Source organism: Pipistrellus hanaki, assembly GCF_964339955.1.
Source record: "Pipistrellus hanaki genome assembly, chromosome: 15".
NCBI lineage: Eukaryota > Metazoa > Chordata > Mammalia > Chiroptera > Vespertilionidae > Pipistrellus > Pipistrellus hanaki.
Genome location: NC_140517.1, coordinates 45543017 through 45559672, shown reverse-complemented (window position 1 = coordinate 45559672; position 16656 = coordinate 45543017). Strand labels below are relative to the sequence as shown.

The 16656-nt window shown below is 62.5% G+C and overlaps 1 protein-coding gene across 1 annotated transcript in view; it reads right to left on the bottom strand.

The window, feature by feature from the left end:
• SULT2B1 (sulfotransferase family 2B member 1) overlaps window positions 1-16318 on the bottom strand; it is a 34675-nt gene extending 18357 nt beyond the window's left edge. The window contains exon 1 of the mRNA XM_084906181.1: window positions 16150-16318. Within this exon, the coding sequence (XP_084762307.1) occupies window positions 16150-16220 (71 nt within the window). The 5' untranslated portion in view covers window positions 16221-16318. The remainder of the gene's footprint in view (window positions 1-16149) is intronic.
• Window positions 16319-16656: the final 338 nt, after the last annotated feature.

The following is a 16656-nucleotide window of genomic DNA, read 5'->3' as shown; positions in this document are numbered from 1 at the left end:
CCCGTGTCCCGGCCGGGCGTGCGGCTGCCGCTCGGCGAGCAGAGGAATGAGGATGACACCTGAGCCGGCAGAGGCCGCGGCGGGCAGAGCGGCCACGTGACCCGCCCTCGGCAGGCACCACTCGGCCTCCCAGCAGGTGCCTGTCTCCCGCTCAGGGGCCCCCAGGCCTGAGACTGAGGCCGGCCCAGCGCGTCCACCCTCCTGCCTCCCAGGCCCGAGTCTGCCGGCCCCCGGCCCAGTCCGGCTCCCGGCTCTCCCGGCCCCTGGACGCTCAGCCAGCCTCCGCCCTCGTCTCCGGGCCTCCTCCTCCCCCTCAGCCAGCCTCCGCCCTCGCCCTCGTCTCCGGGCCTCCTCCTCCCGCTCAGCCAGCCTCCGCCCTCGTCTCCGGGCCTCCTCCCCCTGCTGCAGGCCCAGCTCCTCCGCCCGGAGCTCGCGGCCCTGCCCACTCCCCGGCCCCTCGGGCCTGAGCCCCTGTCTGAGCCCCTCTGGCCCCGGCCGGGGGGGGGGGGGGGCGGGGGGGAGCGCCTTCATGGAAATCCTGAGCCGAGGCCGTGCTCCACCAGGCTCCTCCCTCCCGGAGCCGCCCGGAGCCAGAGGAAGCTGGTTTCCCCAGGGCACACAGCGCCTTCGAAGGAGCCTGCGCGCCTCCGCCGCCAGGACACAGCGTGTCTGCTCACGGTGTCTCCCCGAGCGGGCTCACCGCCGGCTGCAGCCCACACCCCGGGCCCAGCGAGGCCCCTGGCGCCGCCCGTCACCCACTCCGGGAGCCTGTCCCCGCAGGGGAGGGGCCGGCTCTGCTGCCGGCCGGCCGCGGTGTGACGGGCACCCGGCCTGACCTCCCGGGCCCAGCGCCGCGGCCGCCCGAGGGCCGTGCTGGGGCTGAGCCGCTGCGGCCTCTCCTTCCCGCTCTCCCTCCCCCCCTCCACGCTGCCCACGCCAGTCCCCGCCCGCGGCTGCCAGGACCCGAGTCCGCTTCCGTCCCCCCTGCCTTCACCCCTCCTCAACCCCACTTACTCAGCTCCAGCCTCACTGACCTCCCGGCCCCACACTGACCTCCTGACCCCACACTGACCTCCTGACCCCACACTGACCTCCCGACCCCACACTGACCTCCTGACCCCACACTGACCTCCTGACCCCACACTGACCTCCTGACCCCACACTAACCTCCTGGCCCCACACTAACCTCCTGGCCCCACACTAACCTCCTGGCCCCACACTGACCTCCTGGCCCCACACTGACCTCCTGACCCCACACTGACCTCCTGACCCCACACTGACCTCCTGACCCCACACTGACCTCCTGACCTCACACTGACCCCCACACTGACCTCCTGGCCCCACACTGACCTCCTGACCCCACACTGACCCCCACACTGACCTCCTGGCCCCACACTGACCTCCTGACCCCACACTGACCTCCTGACCCCACACTGACCTCCTGGCCCCACACTGACCTCCTGGCCCCACACTGACCTCCTGACCCCACACTGACCTCCTGACCCCACACTGACCTCCTGGCCCCACACTGACCTCCTGGCCCCACACTAACCTCCTGGCCCCACACTGACCTCCTGGCCCCACACTGACCTCCTGACCCCACACTGACCTCCTGACCTCACACTGACCCCCACACTGACCTCCTGGCCCCACACTGACCTCCTGACCCCACACTGACCCCCACACTGACCTCCTGGCCCCACACTGACCTCCTGACCTCACACTGACCCCCACACTGACCTCCTGACCCCACACTGACCTCCTGACCTCACACTGACCCCCACACTGACCTCCTGGCCCCACACTGACCTCCTGACCCCACACTGACCCCCACACTGACCTCCTGGCCCCACACTGACCTCCTGACCCCACACTGACCCCCTGACCCCACACTGACCTCCTGGCCCCACACTGACCCCCACACTAACCTCCTGGCCCCACACTGACCTCCTGACCCCACACTGACCTCCACACTGACCTCCTGACCCCACACTGACTCCACACTGACCTCCTGACCCCACACTGACTCCACACTGACCTCCTGATCCCACACTGACCTCCTGACCCCCACACTGACCTCCTGACCCCACACTGACCTCCTGACCCCCACACTGACTTCCTGCCCCACACTGACCTCATGGTCCCACACTGACCTCATGGCCCCACACTGACCCCCACACTGACCTCTCCGCCCCACACCTCAGGCGGAGTCCTGCCTCAGGGCCTTTGCACGGCCTGTGACTGGCTTCCTCACCTCTTCCAGGTCTTTGCTCCACCGTCTCAGGGTGTCACCTCCCCCTCCCCCTGCTGGCTTCCCCCGCCCGCCCCGCCCCTGATGGCTCCTCCCCGCCCCGCCCCGCCCCTGCCGGCTCCTCCCCCGCCCCGCCCCTGCTGGCTCCCCCGCCCCGCCCCCTGCTGGCTCCTCCCCCGCCCCGCCCCGCCCCTGATGGCTCCTCCCCCGCCCCGCCCCTGCTGGCTCCCCCGCCCCGCCCCCTGCTGGCTCCTCCCCCGCCCCGCCCCGCCCCTGATGGCTCCTCCCCCGCCCGCCCCGCCCCTGATGGCTCCTCCCCCGCCCCGCCCCTGCTGGCTCCTCCCGCCCCGCCCCCTGCTGGCTCCTCCCCCTGCCCCCTGCCTGCTTCCCCCCCACTGGTCCCTCTGAGGAGCCCTGTGGCTCCCGCTCCACCGAGCGCCTGCCTTTCTCCACTCGCACACACGTCTGTCCTGAAGCCGGGGATTTGGAGGGGGGCGGGGGGCGGGAGAGGACGGGAGGGGAGGGGTCTGTCTGAACTGCCCACCAGGACCCGGGCACGCGGAGGGCCTGTCCTGTTTGCTGAGAAAACAAGCATCGCAGGCAGAGCACAGGGACAGCGTGTCCTCGGCTCCCCTATCTGCCCATCAGCCGCGGGGACAGTGCGTCCCATCTCCACTCAGGCCGCTGTCCTCAGCCGCCCTATCTCCCCATCAGCCCGGGGGCCGGCCCTGCGCGCTCCGAGCGGAGGAGCAGAGCGAGAGGGGAAGGCGCGGGATCGAACCCGGCGGCGTGGCGCCCTGCCCGCCCCGTGCCCTGGGCAGTGCCTCCGGCTCCTCCTCACGGGTCCCCCGGGGCTCCTTCTGGCCGGGGCTCCGGGGCTCGGAAGGTCCAGGGGTCAGGAAGACGGGGGTTTGACCGCAGGCAGCCACTCGCAGGTTTAAAGACACGCGACATAATCGGCAGCCACTGGGGACCGCCCCCGGTCCTGCTGCGGGGGAGCCGGAAAAGGGCGGCACAGCGCGGCGATCCTGCCCGGCCAGGACCGGAGATAAACCGCACCGCCCTCGCCGGTGCTGCTCAGCGGGCAGAGCATCGGCCTGCGGACTGCAAGGTCCCAGGTTCGATTCCGGTCAAGGGCATGTGCCTCGGTGGGGGGCGTGCAGAAGGCAGCTGATCCATGTTTCTCTGTCATCGGTGTTTCCAGCTCTCTATCTCTCTCCCTTCCTCTCTGTAAAAAATCAATAAAATATATTAAAAAAATAAAAATAAAAAAGAATGAGCAGCGGCAGGAGGGTAACCAGGACCTCTTTTCTGGGGGCCTCCCAGTCTGATGTCCAACTTTCCATCCCCAGGAGCTTTGCACTTAAAACACACACACACACACACACACACACACACACAAAACACCAGCCCTAATACGGAGCAAACGTGTTCACTGACACTTGTTTGAGCTGCAAACACTTGTTGAGCTCCTATGTGCCCGGTGTGGGGGACACACTGACAGAAGCCGGCGGCGGTGCCTGTGAGCCTCGTAGGCTATGGAGCCGGCGGGGATGGGGGGACGGAGCAGGCCTGGGAGGCAGAGGGGTGCCTGGGAGGCAGAGGGGGTGTCTGGGTGGCGGAGGGGGTGCCTGGGAGGCAGAGGGGTGTCTGGGTGGTGGAGGGGAGGGAGGGGGCCAGTGAGCAGCCCCGAAGGAGGGGAGAGAGGAGCCGTGTGGCAAAGACAGGGAGCGGGAGGGCTCCTGCGGGCTGCGTGGGCCAGAACTGCCCCCTCTCCCTGCGTGTGGCCTGCTCTTCGAGGATGCTGCGGGCTCTCACCTTCTCCGCGGTGAGGGTTAGGGTGGGGGTTAGGGTTAGGGTTAGGGTTAGGGTTAGAGTTTGGATTAGGGTTAAGGTTAGGGTAAGGGTTAGGATTAAGGTTAGGGTTAGGGTTAGGGTTAGGGTTAGGGTGGGGGTTAGGGTTAGGGTTAGGGTTAGGGTTAGGGTTAGAGTTTGGATTAGGGTTAGGGTTAGGGTAAGGGTTAGGGTTAGGGTTAGGGTTAGGGTTAGGGTTAGGATTAAGGTTAGGGTTAGGGTTAGGGTTAGGGTGGGGGTTAGGGTTACGGTTAGGGTTAGGGTTAGAGTTTGGATTAGGGTTAGGGTTAGGGTTAGGGTGGGGGTTAGGGTTTGGGGTGCCCGGGCTTATCTAGCCTCCTCCTATCTCTGGGGATCGTGGCACAGGCTGGCAGGCTGAGCTGGGTAAACTCCCCTCACAGAACACCCCCTGCAGGGGGCCCTGGCCTCTCCCGGCTGTTCTCATTGACTGGAGGGCCCTTCCCCACCCCCCCACCTCCCGAGTCCCCAGTCCTGCTCGGGCAAGCACCTCTGTCTCCCCCCCCCCCCACACACCTCTGGCAGGATGACTCACAGCCTGGCCAGAGTGCAGAGGGCACACACGCCCGTGGGAGAGCAATTAGAGTAACCGCGTCGGAGGTCACCGACAGCATTTGATACTCAGGCCCCACCCCCGCAAAGCCGGGACACCCCTCCATGTGCCCGCCACCCATCTGTCCCAGCATCCTGTCTGCTTCTTCTCAGCCCTTCTCCTCCTTAGCAATTCTTTTCTGAAAAAGTGTTTTTATTGATTTCAGAGAGAAAGGAAGAGGGGAAGAGAGAGAGAAACATCAATGAGGACAGAGAATCATGGATCCGCTGCCTTCTGCACATCTCCCCACTGGGGATGGAGCCCGAAACCCGGGCATGTGCCCTTGACTTGAATCGAACCCGGGACCCTTCAGTCCACAGGCTGATGCTCTATCCACCGAGCCAAACCAGTTCGGGCATTAGTAATTATTTTCTTTATCTATTGCCTTCTCTCTCTCTCTCTTTTTGAATTATTTATTTATTTATTATTTAAAAATATATTTTATTGATTTTGTACAGAGAGGAAGGGAGAGAGAGAGAGAGAGTCAGAAACATTGATGAGAGAGAGTCATCAATCAGCTGCCTCTTGCACATCCCCCACTGGGGATATGCCCGCAACCAAGATACATGCCCTTGACCGGAATCGAACCCGGGACCTTTCAGTCTCCAAGCCGACGCTCTATCCATTGAGCCAAACCGGTCCCGGCTGGATTTTTTATTTATTGTCTAGTGGCCCGGTGCTCGAAATTCATGCACAGGGGCCGGTGGTGTCCCTCAGCCCGGCCTACACCCTCTCCAGTCTGGGACTCCTCAGGGAATGTCAGACTGGACCACCAGCTCCTAACCGCTCACCTGCCTGCTTGCTTGATCGCCCCTAACTACTCTGCCTGTCAGCCTGCTCACTCCCAACTGCCCCCCTCCCAGCCTTCTTGTCCCCAACTGCCCCCCTTGCCAGTCTGATCATCCCCAACTGCCCTCCCTTCCTGGCCTGATTGCCCCTAACTGCCTCTGCCTCAGCCCTGGCACCATGGCTTCGTCCGGAAGGTCTCCCGGTCTAATTAGCATATTACTCTTTTATTAGTATAGATTTTACAGAGAGAGAGAAAACAAGAGAGAGGGAGAGGGAGGGAGGGAGAGAGAGAGAGAGAGAGAGAGAGAGAGGGAGAGAGAGAGGGAGAGAGGAAGAGAGAGGGAGAGAGAGAAAAGGAGAGAGAGAGAGAGAGAGAGGGAGAAAATGAGAGAGAGAGAGAGAAAACGAGAGAGAGAGAGAGAGAGAGAGAGAGAGAGAGAGAGAGAGAAAACGAGAGAGAGAGAGAGAGGGAGAGAGGAGAGGAGAGGAGAGATTTGCTGTTCCATTTGTTTACGCCTTCATTGGTTGCTTCTTGTAGGTGCCCTGACCGGGGATCAAACCCACAACCTTGGCGTTTCGGGACGACACTCTCACCAACTGAGCCACCTGGCCAGGACCCGTCTATTATCTTCTTTGTGGATTAAAAAAATATATATATATTTTTAAGAATAGATTTTTAAAGCTCAAACCGGTCTGGCTCAGTGGATAGAACATCGGCCTGTGGACTGAAGGGTCCCGGGTTTGATTCCGGTCGGGGGCATGCACCTTGGTTGCGGGCACATCCCCAGTAGGGGGTGTGCAGAAGGCAGCTGATAGATGTTTCTAACCCTGTATCCCTCTCCCTTCCTGTCTGTAAAAATCAATAAAATATATATTTTTTAAAATTCCTAGTGCAGGGGGCAGAGATCCCTCTCCCCCTCCTCTTCCTTCTTTTATGAAATTTTATTTTTGTTTTTTATTATTAATCTTTAAAAAATAGATAGATAGATAGATATAGATATATAGATATATAGATATATAGATATATAGATATATAGATATATAGATATATAGATATATAGATATATAGATATATAGATATATAGATATATAGATATATAGATATATAGATATATAGATATATAGATATAGATATAGATATAGATATAGATATAGATATACATATACATATACACATAGATATACACATAGATATACACATAGATATACACATAGATATACATATACATATACATATACATATACATATACATATACATAGATAGGCTTCAGAGAAGGAGCGAGAGGGAGAGAGAGAGAAACAGACCGAGCCTGCAAGCCGAGGCCTGTGCCCTGACCGTTTATCGAACCGTGACTTCCTGGTTCATAGATTGACGCTCAACCACTGAGCCAAAAACGGTTAGGGCCCCACTTCCATTCTGTTACACTTACTTTCCTAACCTGTCAGCGTGGCTCAGTGATTGAGCACCGACCTCTGAACCAGGAGGTCGCGGTTCCATTCCCGGTCAGGGCACAGGCCCGGGCTGCAGCTCAATCCCAAGTGGGGGGTGTGCAGGAGGCAGCCGATCCGTGATTCTCTCTCATCATTGATGTTTCTGTCTCCCTCTGCCTCTGCCTCTGCCTCTCCCTTCCTCTCAGAAATCAATAAGCCTATACACCGCAAACAAGTCTTTTTCCCCGGAGGAGGCGCACTGTTCTTGCACCCCGGCCGGGCTGGAGTGGATTTTGACAGACACGTGGTGCCCTGTGCCACCCACCGCTCTCCGCACACCGAGCCGCCTTGTCCCAGCGCCCCGCTGCCCTGAGCTGACCCAGCACACACCCCGCGGCCCCCTCACACTCCCCCACACACCCTGCGGCCTGCACACACCCCGCTGGCCAAGCACACACCCCTCGGACCACACACACCCCACTGCCCTGAGCTGACCCTCGCACACACCCCGCACACACCCTGCACACACCCCGCGGCAGGCACACCCTCCCACACACACCCCACGGCCGGCACCCCCCGCACACACCCCGCGGCCTGCACACACACCCCCCCCCCCCCCGCACACACCCCGCGGCCGGCCCCCCCCCCCCCCCCCCCCCCCCCCCCCCCCCCCCCCCCCCCCCCGGCACACACCCCGCGGCCGCACACCCACCCCCGCCGGCGGCGCTGCCTCGCACAGGACGTGCCCTGCGCCCAGCGGCGCGCTGTGCTCAGCAGGACGTTCCTGACAGTCAGGCGTGTGTGTTAGACTTTGTCCCTTTTTATGGCTGAGACGCCATCTCCGCGCAAATCAGTGCTCCCTGTTCTGTGAGCGCGGCCGCCCGGTCAGGCCGTTATGCGTAAGGCCGCTGTGAGCCTCCTCGTTTTTTCTTTGTGTTTTTAATGCACTTTTACTGATTTCAGAGAGGAAAGGAGGAGAGAGACAGCAATGATGAGAGAGAACCATGGACAGGCTGCCTCCTGCACGCCCCTCCTGGGGATCGAGCCCATAACCCCGGCATGTGCCCTTGGCCAGAATCGAACCCGGGACCCTTCAGCCCGCAGGCCTACGCTCTATCCACGGAGCCACACCACCAGCCAGGGCCCTCCTCGTCTTTGTGCGCAACCTACGTTCTCATTCGCATTTCTCTTGGGCAATAAGTAGCCTCAAAGCCGGGGGGCGGGGGGGGGGGGCGGCGGGGGGAGGGGGCGGGGAGGGAGGAGAAGGTCATAGTGTCGGATTAGAATCCCTTCACAGTAGATTTTCAGCGCTGACTGGGTAATTTTCCCTCCCCCTCCCTCCAAAAAAGCTATGCGACCTTCTAAATTATTAAAAAAACAAAACAAAACAAAAAACAGCCGGGACTGGTTTGGCTCAGTGGATAGAGCGTCGGCCTGCAGACTGAAAGGTCCCGGGTTCGATTCCGGTCAAGGGCATGGACCTTGGTTGTGGGCACATCCCCGGTTGGGGGTGTGCAAGAGGCAGCTGATCAATGTTTCTCTCTCATTGACGTTTCTAACTCTCTGTCCCTCTCAATTCTTCTCTGTGTAAAATCAATAAAATATATTAAAATATATATATATATATATATATATATATATATATATATATTTTAAAAACACAAAAAAACAGTTGATATATATCACTTTGATGATGGTGGTGATGATGGTGGTGGTGATGATGATGGTGGTGATGGTGATGGTGGTGATGGTGGTGATTGTGGTGGTGATAGTGATGACGGTGATTGTGATGGTGAAGATGGTGATGGTGGTGGTGGTGATGGTGGTGATGGTGATTTTGTGATGGTGATGGTGGTGGTGATGGTGATGGTGATGGTGATGATGGTGTTGGTGGTAGTGGTGATGGTGGTGATGGTGTTGGTGGTGGTGGTGGTGATGGTGGTGATGGTGATGATGGTGATGGTGGTGGTGGTGATGGTGATGGTGGTGGTGATGGTGGTGGTGATGATGGTGGTGGTGGTGGTGGTAGTGGTGGTGATGGTGGTGGTGGTGGTGGTGGTGGTGATGGTGGTGGTGGTGATGGTGATGGTGGTGGTGGTGATGATGGTGGTGATGATGGTGGTGGTGGTGATGGTGGTGGTGGTGATGATGGTGATGGTGATTTTGTGATGGTGATGGTGGTGGTGATGGTGATGGTGATGGTGATGATGGTGTTGGTGGTAGTGGTGATGGTGGTGATGGTGTTGGTGGTGGTAGTGGTGATGGTGGTGATGGTGTTGGTGGTGATGGTGGTGATGGTGATTTTGTGATGGTGATGGTGATGATGGTGATTTTGTGATGGTGGTGGTGGTGATGGTAGTGATGGTGACAGAGAGAAACCCAGCTAGTTAAGGAATCACTGCCTTTACATTCTCAGGGTCTGTGACTGGGGCTCCGGCTCTGGCCCCCAAAGCCCAGCAGATGCACTGCACCCCCGTGCCCGGGCGCGGCCCACCTCCCAGGTCTCCACGCCACACAGCCGTGCCATTCGGCTCTCAGGCCAGGTCTGCCTGTTCCCGGCTCACTCCGCTCCGCTGCTCCCTGCGCCTCCGGGTGCCTGCCTTAGCCCGAAGGCTCTTGCAACCTTCCCTTCTCTCTGAGCGCCCCCCCCCCTCTCTCTCTCTCTCTCTCCCCTCCCCTCCCCCCTCCAGCCAGCAGACACGTATTAAGCTCCTACTCTGTGCCCCCCCACCCCTGCCCCCTTCACCACGGCCTGGAGCCGCCTCCATGGAGCTTTTCCCCATTCTGGAAAAGTCCGTTCTGTGCCCCGGCCACCTGCGGCTCCGGAGCCTTTGAAATGCGGCTGGTGGGGCAGGGAACCTCGCCACCGTTTTTTTCTTCCTCTTCCTTCCTTTTAAAAATACGACTTTACTGATTTCAGAGAGGAGGGAGAGGGAGAGAGAGATAGAAACATCAACGATGAGAGAGAATCATGGATCGGCTGCCTCCTGCACACCCCACACTGATCGCCACGCGGGCCGGTGACCGGGAGTCAGCGGTGACTGCCTGGTTCCTGGTTCGGGGCCGCTCCGCCCTGAGCCACACCAGCCGGCCGGTGACCTCCACTCTCCAAACGGCGTTCCGTGGTTGCGGAACACCCAGTCATGCCACGACTCCCGAAACTCTGGCACGCAGGCCGGTTGTTGGAAAACTGCTGGGCGGGACCGGAATAACCTGGGCCTGGAGATGGCCCCGGAGCGCGTGGGCGAGGAGATCTGGGCGCAGATCAGGCCTCTCGGAGGCGGGCCGGGCCCCCGCGCCAACGCCGCCAGCTCAGAATGCGGGAACGTGAGGCATCTGCCCGACGGGGTCCCTGCGGGCTGACTCACGGCTCCTCTCAGCTCTCCGGCGAATAAACATGTAATTAAAGCCAACGTCACCTGTTTGCTTTCACGGCGTGCGTGTGTGTGTGTGTGTGTGTGCGTGTGTGAGTGTGTGTGCGTGCGTGTGTGAGTGTGTGAGAGTGTGTGCGTGCATGTGTGTGCGTGTGTGAATGTGCGTGTGTGTGCGTGTGCGAGTGTGTGCGCACGTGTGTGCGTGTGAGTGTGAGAGTGTGTACATGCATGTGTGAGCGTGTGTGTGTGTGTGTGTGTGTGTGTTTGTTTTAATATATTGTTATTGATTTCAGAGAGGAAGGGATCGGGAGAGAGAGAGAGAAACATCCATGATGAGAGAGAATCATGGATCGGCTGCCTCCTGCACACCTCCTACTAGGGATGGAGCCCACAACCTGGGCATTTGCCCTGGACCGGAATCAAACCCGGACCCTTCAGTCCGCAGACTGACGCTCTGTCCACTGAGCCTACCAGCTAGGGCTCTTTTCTTTTTTTAAAAAAAATATATTTTTATTAATTTCAGAGAGGAACGGAGAGGGAGAGAAAGATAGAAACATCCATGAGAGAGAATCATTGACTGGCTGCCTCCTACTGGGCACCTGGCATGTGCCCTTTCCTGGGGATCGAACCCAGGACCCTTGAGTCCCCAGGCCAACGCTCTATCCACTGAGCAACACCGGCTAGGGCAGGCCATGTTTTCTGCAAAGCCCTGAGTTTGGCAGCTCCCTGAGCGGGTGCAGCCTGACCCAGTCCTCAGGCACCAGAACAGAACCCCCGCGGTGCCGGCGGGGACCCAGGCCTCCGCCCGCGGGGAGAGGATGGGCTGGGCTCCCGTTGGTGGGGACCGGACCACGGCCACAGAGGGACGGCCTCTCCGAGGCCCCGCCCGGTCCCTCTCCAGCGAGGGGCTGGCAGGGACGGTTCTGGAGCAGACCTCAGCGGTGCCGCGTCTCCCGGGCCTCAGTCTTCCCATCTGCAGAGCGGGCTGACGCCTGCTGCCTGGCGGGAGGGCCGGCTCCCAGCCACCGCCCGGGGCGGGGGGAGGTCACAATTATGATCCATCTTCACCCCGACCCCGCCCCGCCCAGCACCCCGAGTTCCTGGCTGAAGAGGAGTCACAGGAATTAGAGAAGGAGGAAGGAAGGACAGCCAAAGACAGCCAGGCGAGCAAACCCTGACTCAGCAGAGCCGTCCCGGGCACCTCCCGCCGCGCCCACTTCACGGCCCCACGGCCCACAGTCCCGAGCCCCGGTGCCCGCCCCGCAGCCCCACAGCCCACAGCCCCGAGCCCCGGTGCCCGCCCCACAGCCCCACAGCCCACAGCCCACAGCCCCGGTGCCCGCCCCGCAGCCCCACAGCCCACAGCCCACAGCCCCGGTGCCCGCCCCGCAGCCCCACAGCCCACAGCCCCGGTGCCCGCCCCGCAGCCCCACAGCCCACAGCCCTGGTGACCGCCCCACAGCCCACAGCCCCACAGCCCCGGTGCCCCACAGCCCACAGCCCCACAGCACACAGCCCCGAGCCCCGGTGCCCGCCCCGCAGCCCACAGCCCCACAGCCCACAGCCCCACAGCACACAGCTCCGGGCCCCGGTGCCCGCCCCGCAGGTCCTGGCGGGCGCGTGGTGTGGGTGGGACTTGAACCCGGGGTCGCCTGCCTGTAGGCTGTGGGACCCGGGCATTCTTATCCACACGGCAGGTCCCTGGGTGCTGGCTCAGATCCCAGCCTGGGCCCAACTCCGCCTGTGAGTCCCTGGCCTCACCTGTCCCTGCTCCGGACCCCTCCCTGAGCCAGGCCTCGTGCCCCCCCCCTCACTCCTGCCCCGCCCCCCTTGGCCTTCGATGCCACCGCTGGGCTCTGTCCCTGCCCCAGAGCCCCCTCCGGCACACCGGCCGCTCCGTTCTTTCCGAGCGGGTCCCGGCGGCTCCACGCCCCTGTCCTCAGCAGCCCCGGCCCCCGGAGCGCAGGCAGGGTCCCAAGCCCTAGCCCCCCGCAGAGGGGAGTGGGGTGAGGGGGAGGGGGCTGTGAGCCCCTTTTTCTTTTATTCTCACCAAAGCACCTTCATTCCTAGTGGCGGCCCCGGCCCCTCCTCTCTCTCTCTCTCTCTCTCAATATATTTTATTGATTTTCCACAGAGAGGAAGGGAGAGGGACAGAGAGCTAGAAACGTCGATGAGAGAGAAACATCAACCAGCTGCCTCCTGCACACCCCCCACTGGGGATGTGCCCGCAACCAAGGCACATGCCCTTGACCGGAATCGAACCTGGGACCTTTCAGTCCCCAGGCCGACATTTTGGCCGATCCACTGAGCCAAAGCCGGTTTCGGCCCGGCCCCTTCTCTCTGCCGCCCAAATTCCGCGCCCGCCCCCCCCCCCCCACCTCGGGGACTAGGGCCAAGGTTCTGCTATTTATTAATTTATTGCTTAGAGCCCTTTGACTGGCACCTTTTTCCCCCTTGGAAAAGGCAGGGCTGAGGCCGCCAGGGCTGAGGCCATAAAGTCATTGGAGTGGCGCTGGCCGGGGGAGGGGGGGGCAGGAGGGAGGGACCGGGCTGTAAACCAGGGCTGGCACCTCAGCCATAAAGAGGCCACGATCTGGAAGGGCCTGCACGTGGACTTGGAGATCAAAGTGGGGGCGGGGAGGAGCGGGAGCAGAGGTTCAGACGCCCGTGGGTGGCTCGGCGGCTGCTGCTGGCCTTGGCCCTCTCCGGAAGGGGCTGGTCCGGGCACGGCCGGGTCTCCGGGTCTCCCCGGAAATGGGGACGCTCTGGGCCGACCCGGAGGCCTCCGGTCTGGGCAGGGGCCGCCGCCTCCCGGGTCCCGCCCCTCCCTCAGCTTGCTCACCTTCTAATTCCTTTCACACCTGCCCGTCCTGTCCGGTCAGCCTGCCTCAGTGGAAATCCCGGCCCCACCCCACCTGGCAGCTGTGTGACCTTGGGCAAGTCACTCAGCCTCTCTGGGCCTCCATTGTCTCCGTCACAAACGGGTGATCTTAGCCTCCGATGGCTGCGGGGAGGGTTGCGTGAGATCATGCGGGAAAGCACGGAGCCCAGGGAGGACTAAAGAAAGCTCTGTAGGGGCCTGGCTGGTGTGGCTCAGTGGCTTGGGCGTCGCCCCGTGTCCTGAAAGGTTGCCTGTTCAGTTCCGGTCAAGGGCCCAGGCCCGGGTTGTGGGCTTGATCCCCAGCAGGGGGCGTGCAGGAAGCAGCCAATCAATGATTCGCTCTCATCATGGATGTTTCTCTCTCTCTCTCTCTCCCCGTCTCCCTCGCTTTCTAAAAATCAATACAAATATTTAAAAATAGTTATCCCTGTCCCCGGCTTTGTCGCCCCGCCCCCCATTGGCCACAGAACCTGTCCACCCACCCTGCCACCTGTGCCCTGCCACCTGCCGCTCCTAGCAGTTCCTCTCAGCACGTTTATTCCGCCTCATTTTCCCTTCTCCGTCCGCCGTGGGCATACCAGGGGCACGGAACCCCTACAGTCCACACAGCATCGCGGGCCACAGAGCCCGTGAACGGGAGCACTCTGAGCGAGGAGTCCTGCTGGCGGCCCGGACCCCTCCCCGCAGCCCCCACCCCACACCACATCCTGGCAGGTGCTTGGTTGGGGGGGGCAGTTTATTACATAGGCCTGTGTCCCCCAAAACAGCCTACCGCGCAGCCCCTCTTGTCTGTGGAGGACAGGGCTCAGACGTGGAATCAGACTGCAGACGGAGTCTGAGGACAGCTTCTTTTTTCTTTCTTTCTTTCTTTCTTTCTTTTTAAAAAATACATTTTATTCATTTTTTACAGAGAGGAAGGGAGAGAGATAGAGAGCTAGAAACGTCCATGAGAGAGAAACATCGGCCAGCTGCCTCTTGCACACCCCACATTGGGGATGTGCCCGCAACCAAGGTACATGCCCTTGACCGGAATCGAAGCCGGGACCTTTCAGTCCGCAGACCGACGCTCTATCCACTGAGCCAAACCGGTTTCGGCTGAGGACGGCTTCTTGGACCTGACCTTGAGTGGCTCATGCCGCTGCCCGAGGGCGGCGGGAGGGGGGTCCGCTCAGACCCACAGCCCCTCCGGCTCCTCCCTGCGCGCCCTGCCCTCCCTCACTAGCTTCTCGTCCGGCCGGACTCGCCTCCCGGCCCGCTCCGGCTCAGAGGGCGCCCGGCGCCCCATTCATTCCTGACGTCATTCCCGGGGTGTCACAGCCGCCACCCCGCGCCCACACCCGCGGAGGGGAGGCCCCCACAGGCAAAGCGGGTGACCCAGGCCAGGCGGGGGTTCTGGGGGCTGTGGGAGAGGGCGGGGAGCAGCCCGCTGGGGCCCAGTGAGCATCTTAAAATGTCCGGGAAACCATCACCCTGGGTGCTGAGTGGGGAGGTGTGGCCAGGAAGTTCGAAGTCACGGGAGGTGACCGCGGTGACCACGCTGGGCGGCCGGGGTGCGGGCCTTGGAGCGGCGTGGGGACCGGGAGCCGGGAGGGGCGGCTCTCGGAGGGACTGGAGGCGGGAGGCCGGGGCGAGGCTCCGGGGCTGAGAGGAGGCCTGAGCTGGGGCCTGGGGAATGGAGGGCGTGGGGTTCGAGGGGAGTGGGGCTGGGCAGGGCCGGGCCGTGGAGGCAGAGGGAGGACGGGGGTGGGGGAGGCGGTGTGTGGGGGTCGCCCTGGGCCCGGCCCTGAGACGGCCATCCCGGAGGCGCGGGGAGCCGCTGAGGGCCGTGGGGAGGTGGGTGCCGAGGGGGCTGGGAGGAGGGCCGGAAGCTCCCAGAGAAGGAAGCTGGGAGCCCCGGAGCGGCACCGGGGTGTCTGACTCGAAGGGCGTGTCTCCCCATTAACAGAGGAGGAGACTGAGGCTGGAGCCGGCTAGAGGCCGGGCTGGGCGGGACGCTGCTTCTCTCCGGAGGAGACCGACCGCAGGGCCCGGAGAAGCCCCGACCTCCCGTAGGGGAGCACCCGGGACACCCCAGCGCGGGAGGGAGGCCCGGAGACCCCGCCAGGGTGCGTGGGTCACACAGCAGTTAGAACCCAGCTGCTCCCATCTCTGGAATCTGGGGCGCCAGGAGGCCTCTCGGTGCAGCTTGTGGGTGTAGGGGGCGGGGGGCGGAGGGCCGGGGGCAGTTACCCTGAGGGGGAGACCCTCACCCGGGGGTGGGAGACCATCTAAGCGGCTCGCTGTGTGACCCTGGGCAGGCCCCCTGCCCTCTCTGGTCTCTGAGCCTCCGCTGGCTCAGCTGAGAAATGGAGCCACGGGGGCGGGGAAAGGGGGGGGTCGGAGGGGGGGTCCCCGGGGCTGTTGAGAGAAGGAACCACAGACTCTGGGGGTGCAGACTTGCTTCCGGCTGGGTGATCACACCCACTTCCCCTGGGAGCCTCAGTTTCCCCGTCTGGAACCTCCGGGGGCTCTCGGAGTGTCTGCCCCCGCCCCCCAGAAGCCAGGAGTCCCGCTCCGGAGGTGAGGGGCTCTGTGTCCTGACCTGTGAGGGGCCAGGTCCCCCCTGGGACACAGCCTGGGCCCTGGGACTCGCCACATCCAGGACCCCACCCTCCTCTGCCGCCCCATCACCCCAGACGGAGCTGGGGGTACCGCCAGGGGAAGGCACCCCGAGTGGGGCTCAGGCTTTCTGGGGCGTCCGGGGAAGACGGGGCACAAGCAGGTTCTGTTTCTTGAGCAACTACTGGACCCCGACCCCCTGCGCGCGGCGCACCCGATCCTACTCCGGGGAGACCAACGGCGGGGCCCCCCTGCCCCCAACTCCCTCCGGGCGGCACCCCGGTGCCCGGCAGCCGGCCGAGCCCGGGGCGAGGCTGCGGGCGGCGGGCGGCGCTCTCCCCGGCGCCCCCGGGGTCTCACCTCATCTCGGAGATGTTGTTCTCGTAGGTGCCCCACAGGCCCTGGGCCCGGGGCTCGGCCGGCCCGTCCATGAGCCGCGGCGGCAGGAGGAGTGCGGAGCGGACGGCGGGCAGGACGGTGAGCGGCGGCTCTGCCGCGGGGGAGCCGCCAGGTGCCTACCTCCGCGCCCAAGGGGAGGGGCGCCCGCAGCCGGTTCTCCCGGCTGCTACCCACGCCTCCACCGAGGGGCGCGGCCGCCGGGAGGGAGCCTCCCAGTCCCGGGAGAGGGAGGAGGGGCGGCGGCCCGGCCGCTGGGAGCGCGTGGGGCAGAGTCCAGGGGCTCCGCGTCGCCCGCACCTGCTGCTCTGGGCTCCTGGGCGCCCCCTGCAGCCTGTGCTGCTCCTCCGACAAAGGAGCTAATCCCGTCTCAGAGTCTTCATTCACTCATCCATCCATCCATCCATCCATCCATCCATTCATTCATCCATCCATTCATTCATCCTCTCACTCCTTCGTTCCTGCATATTG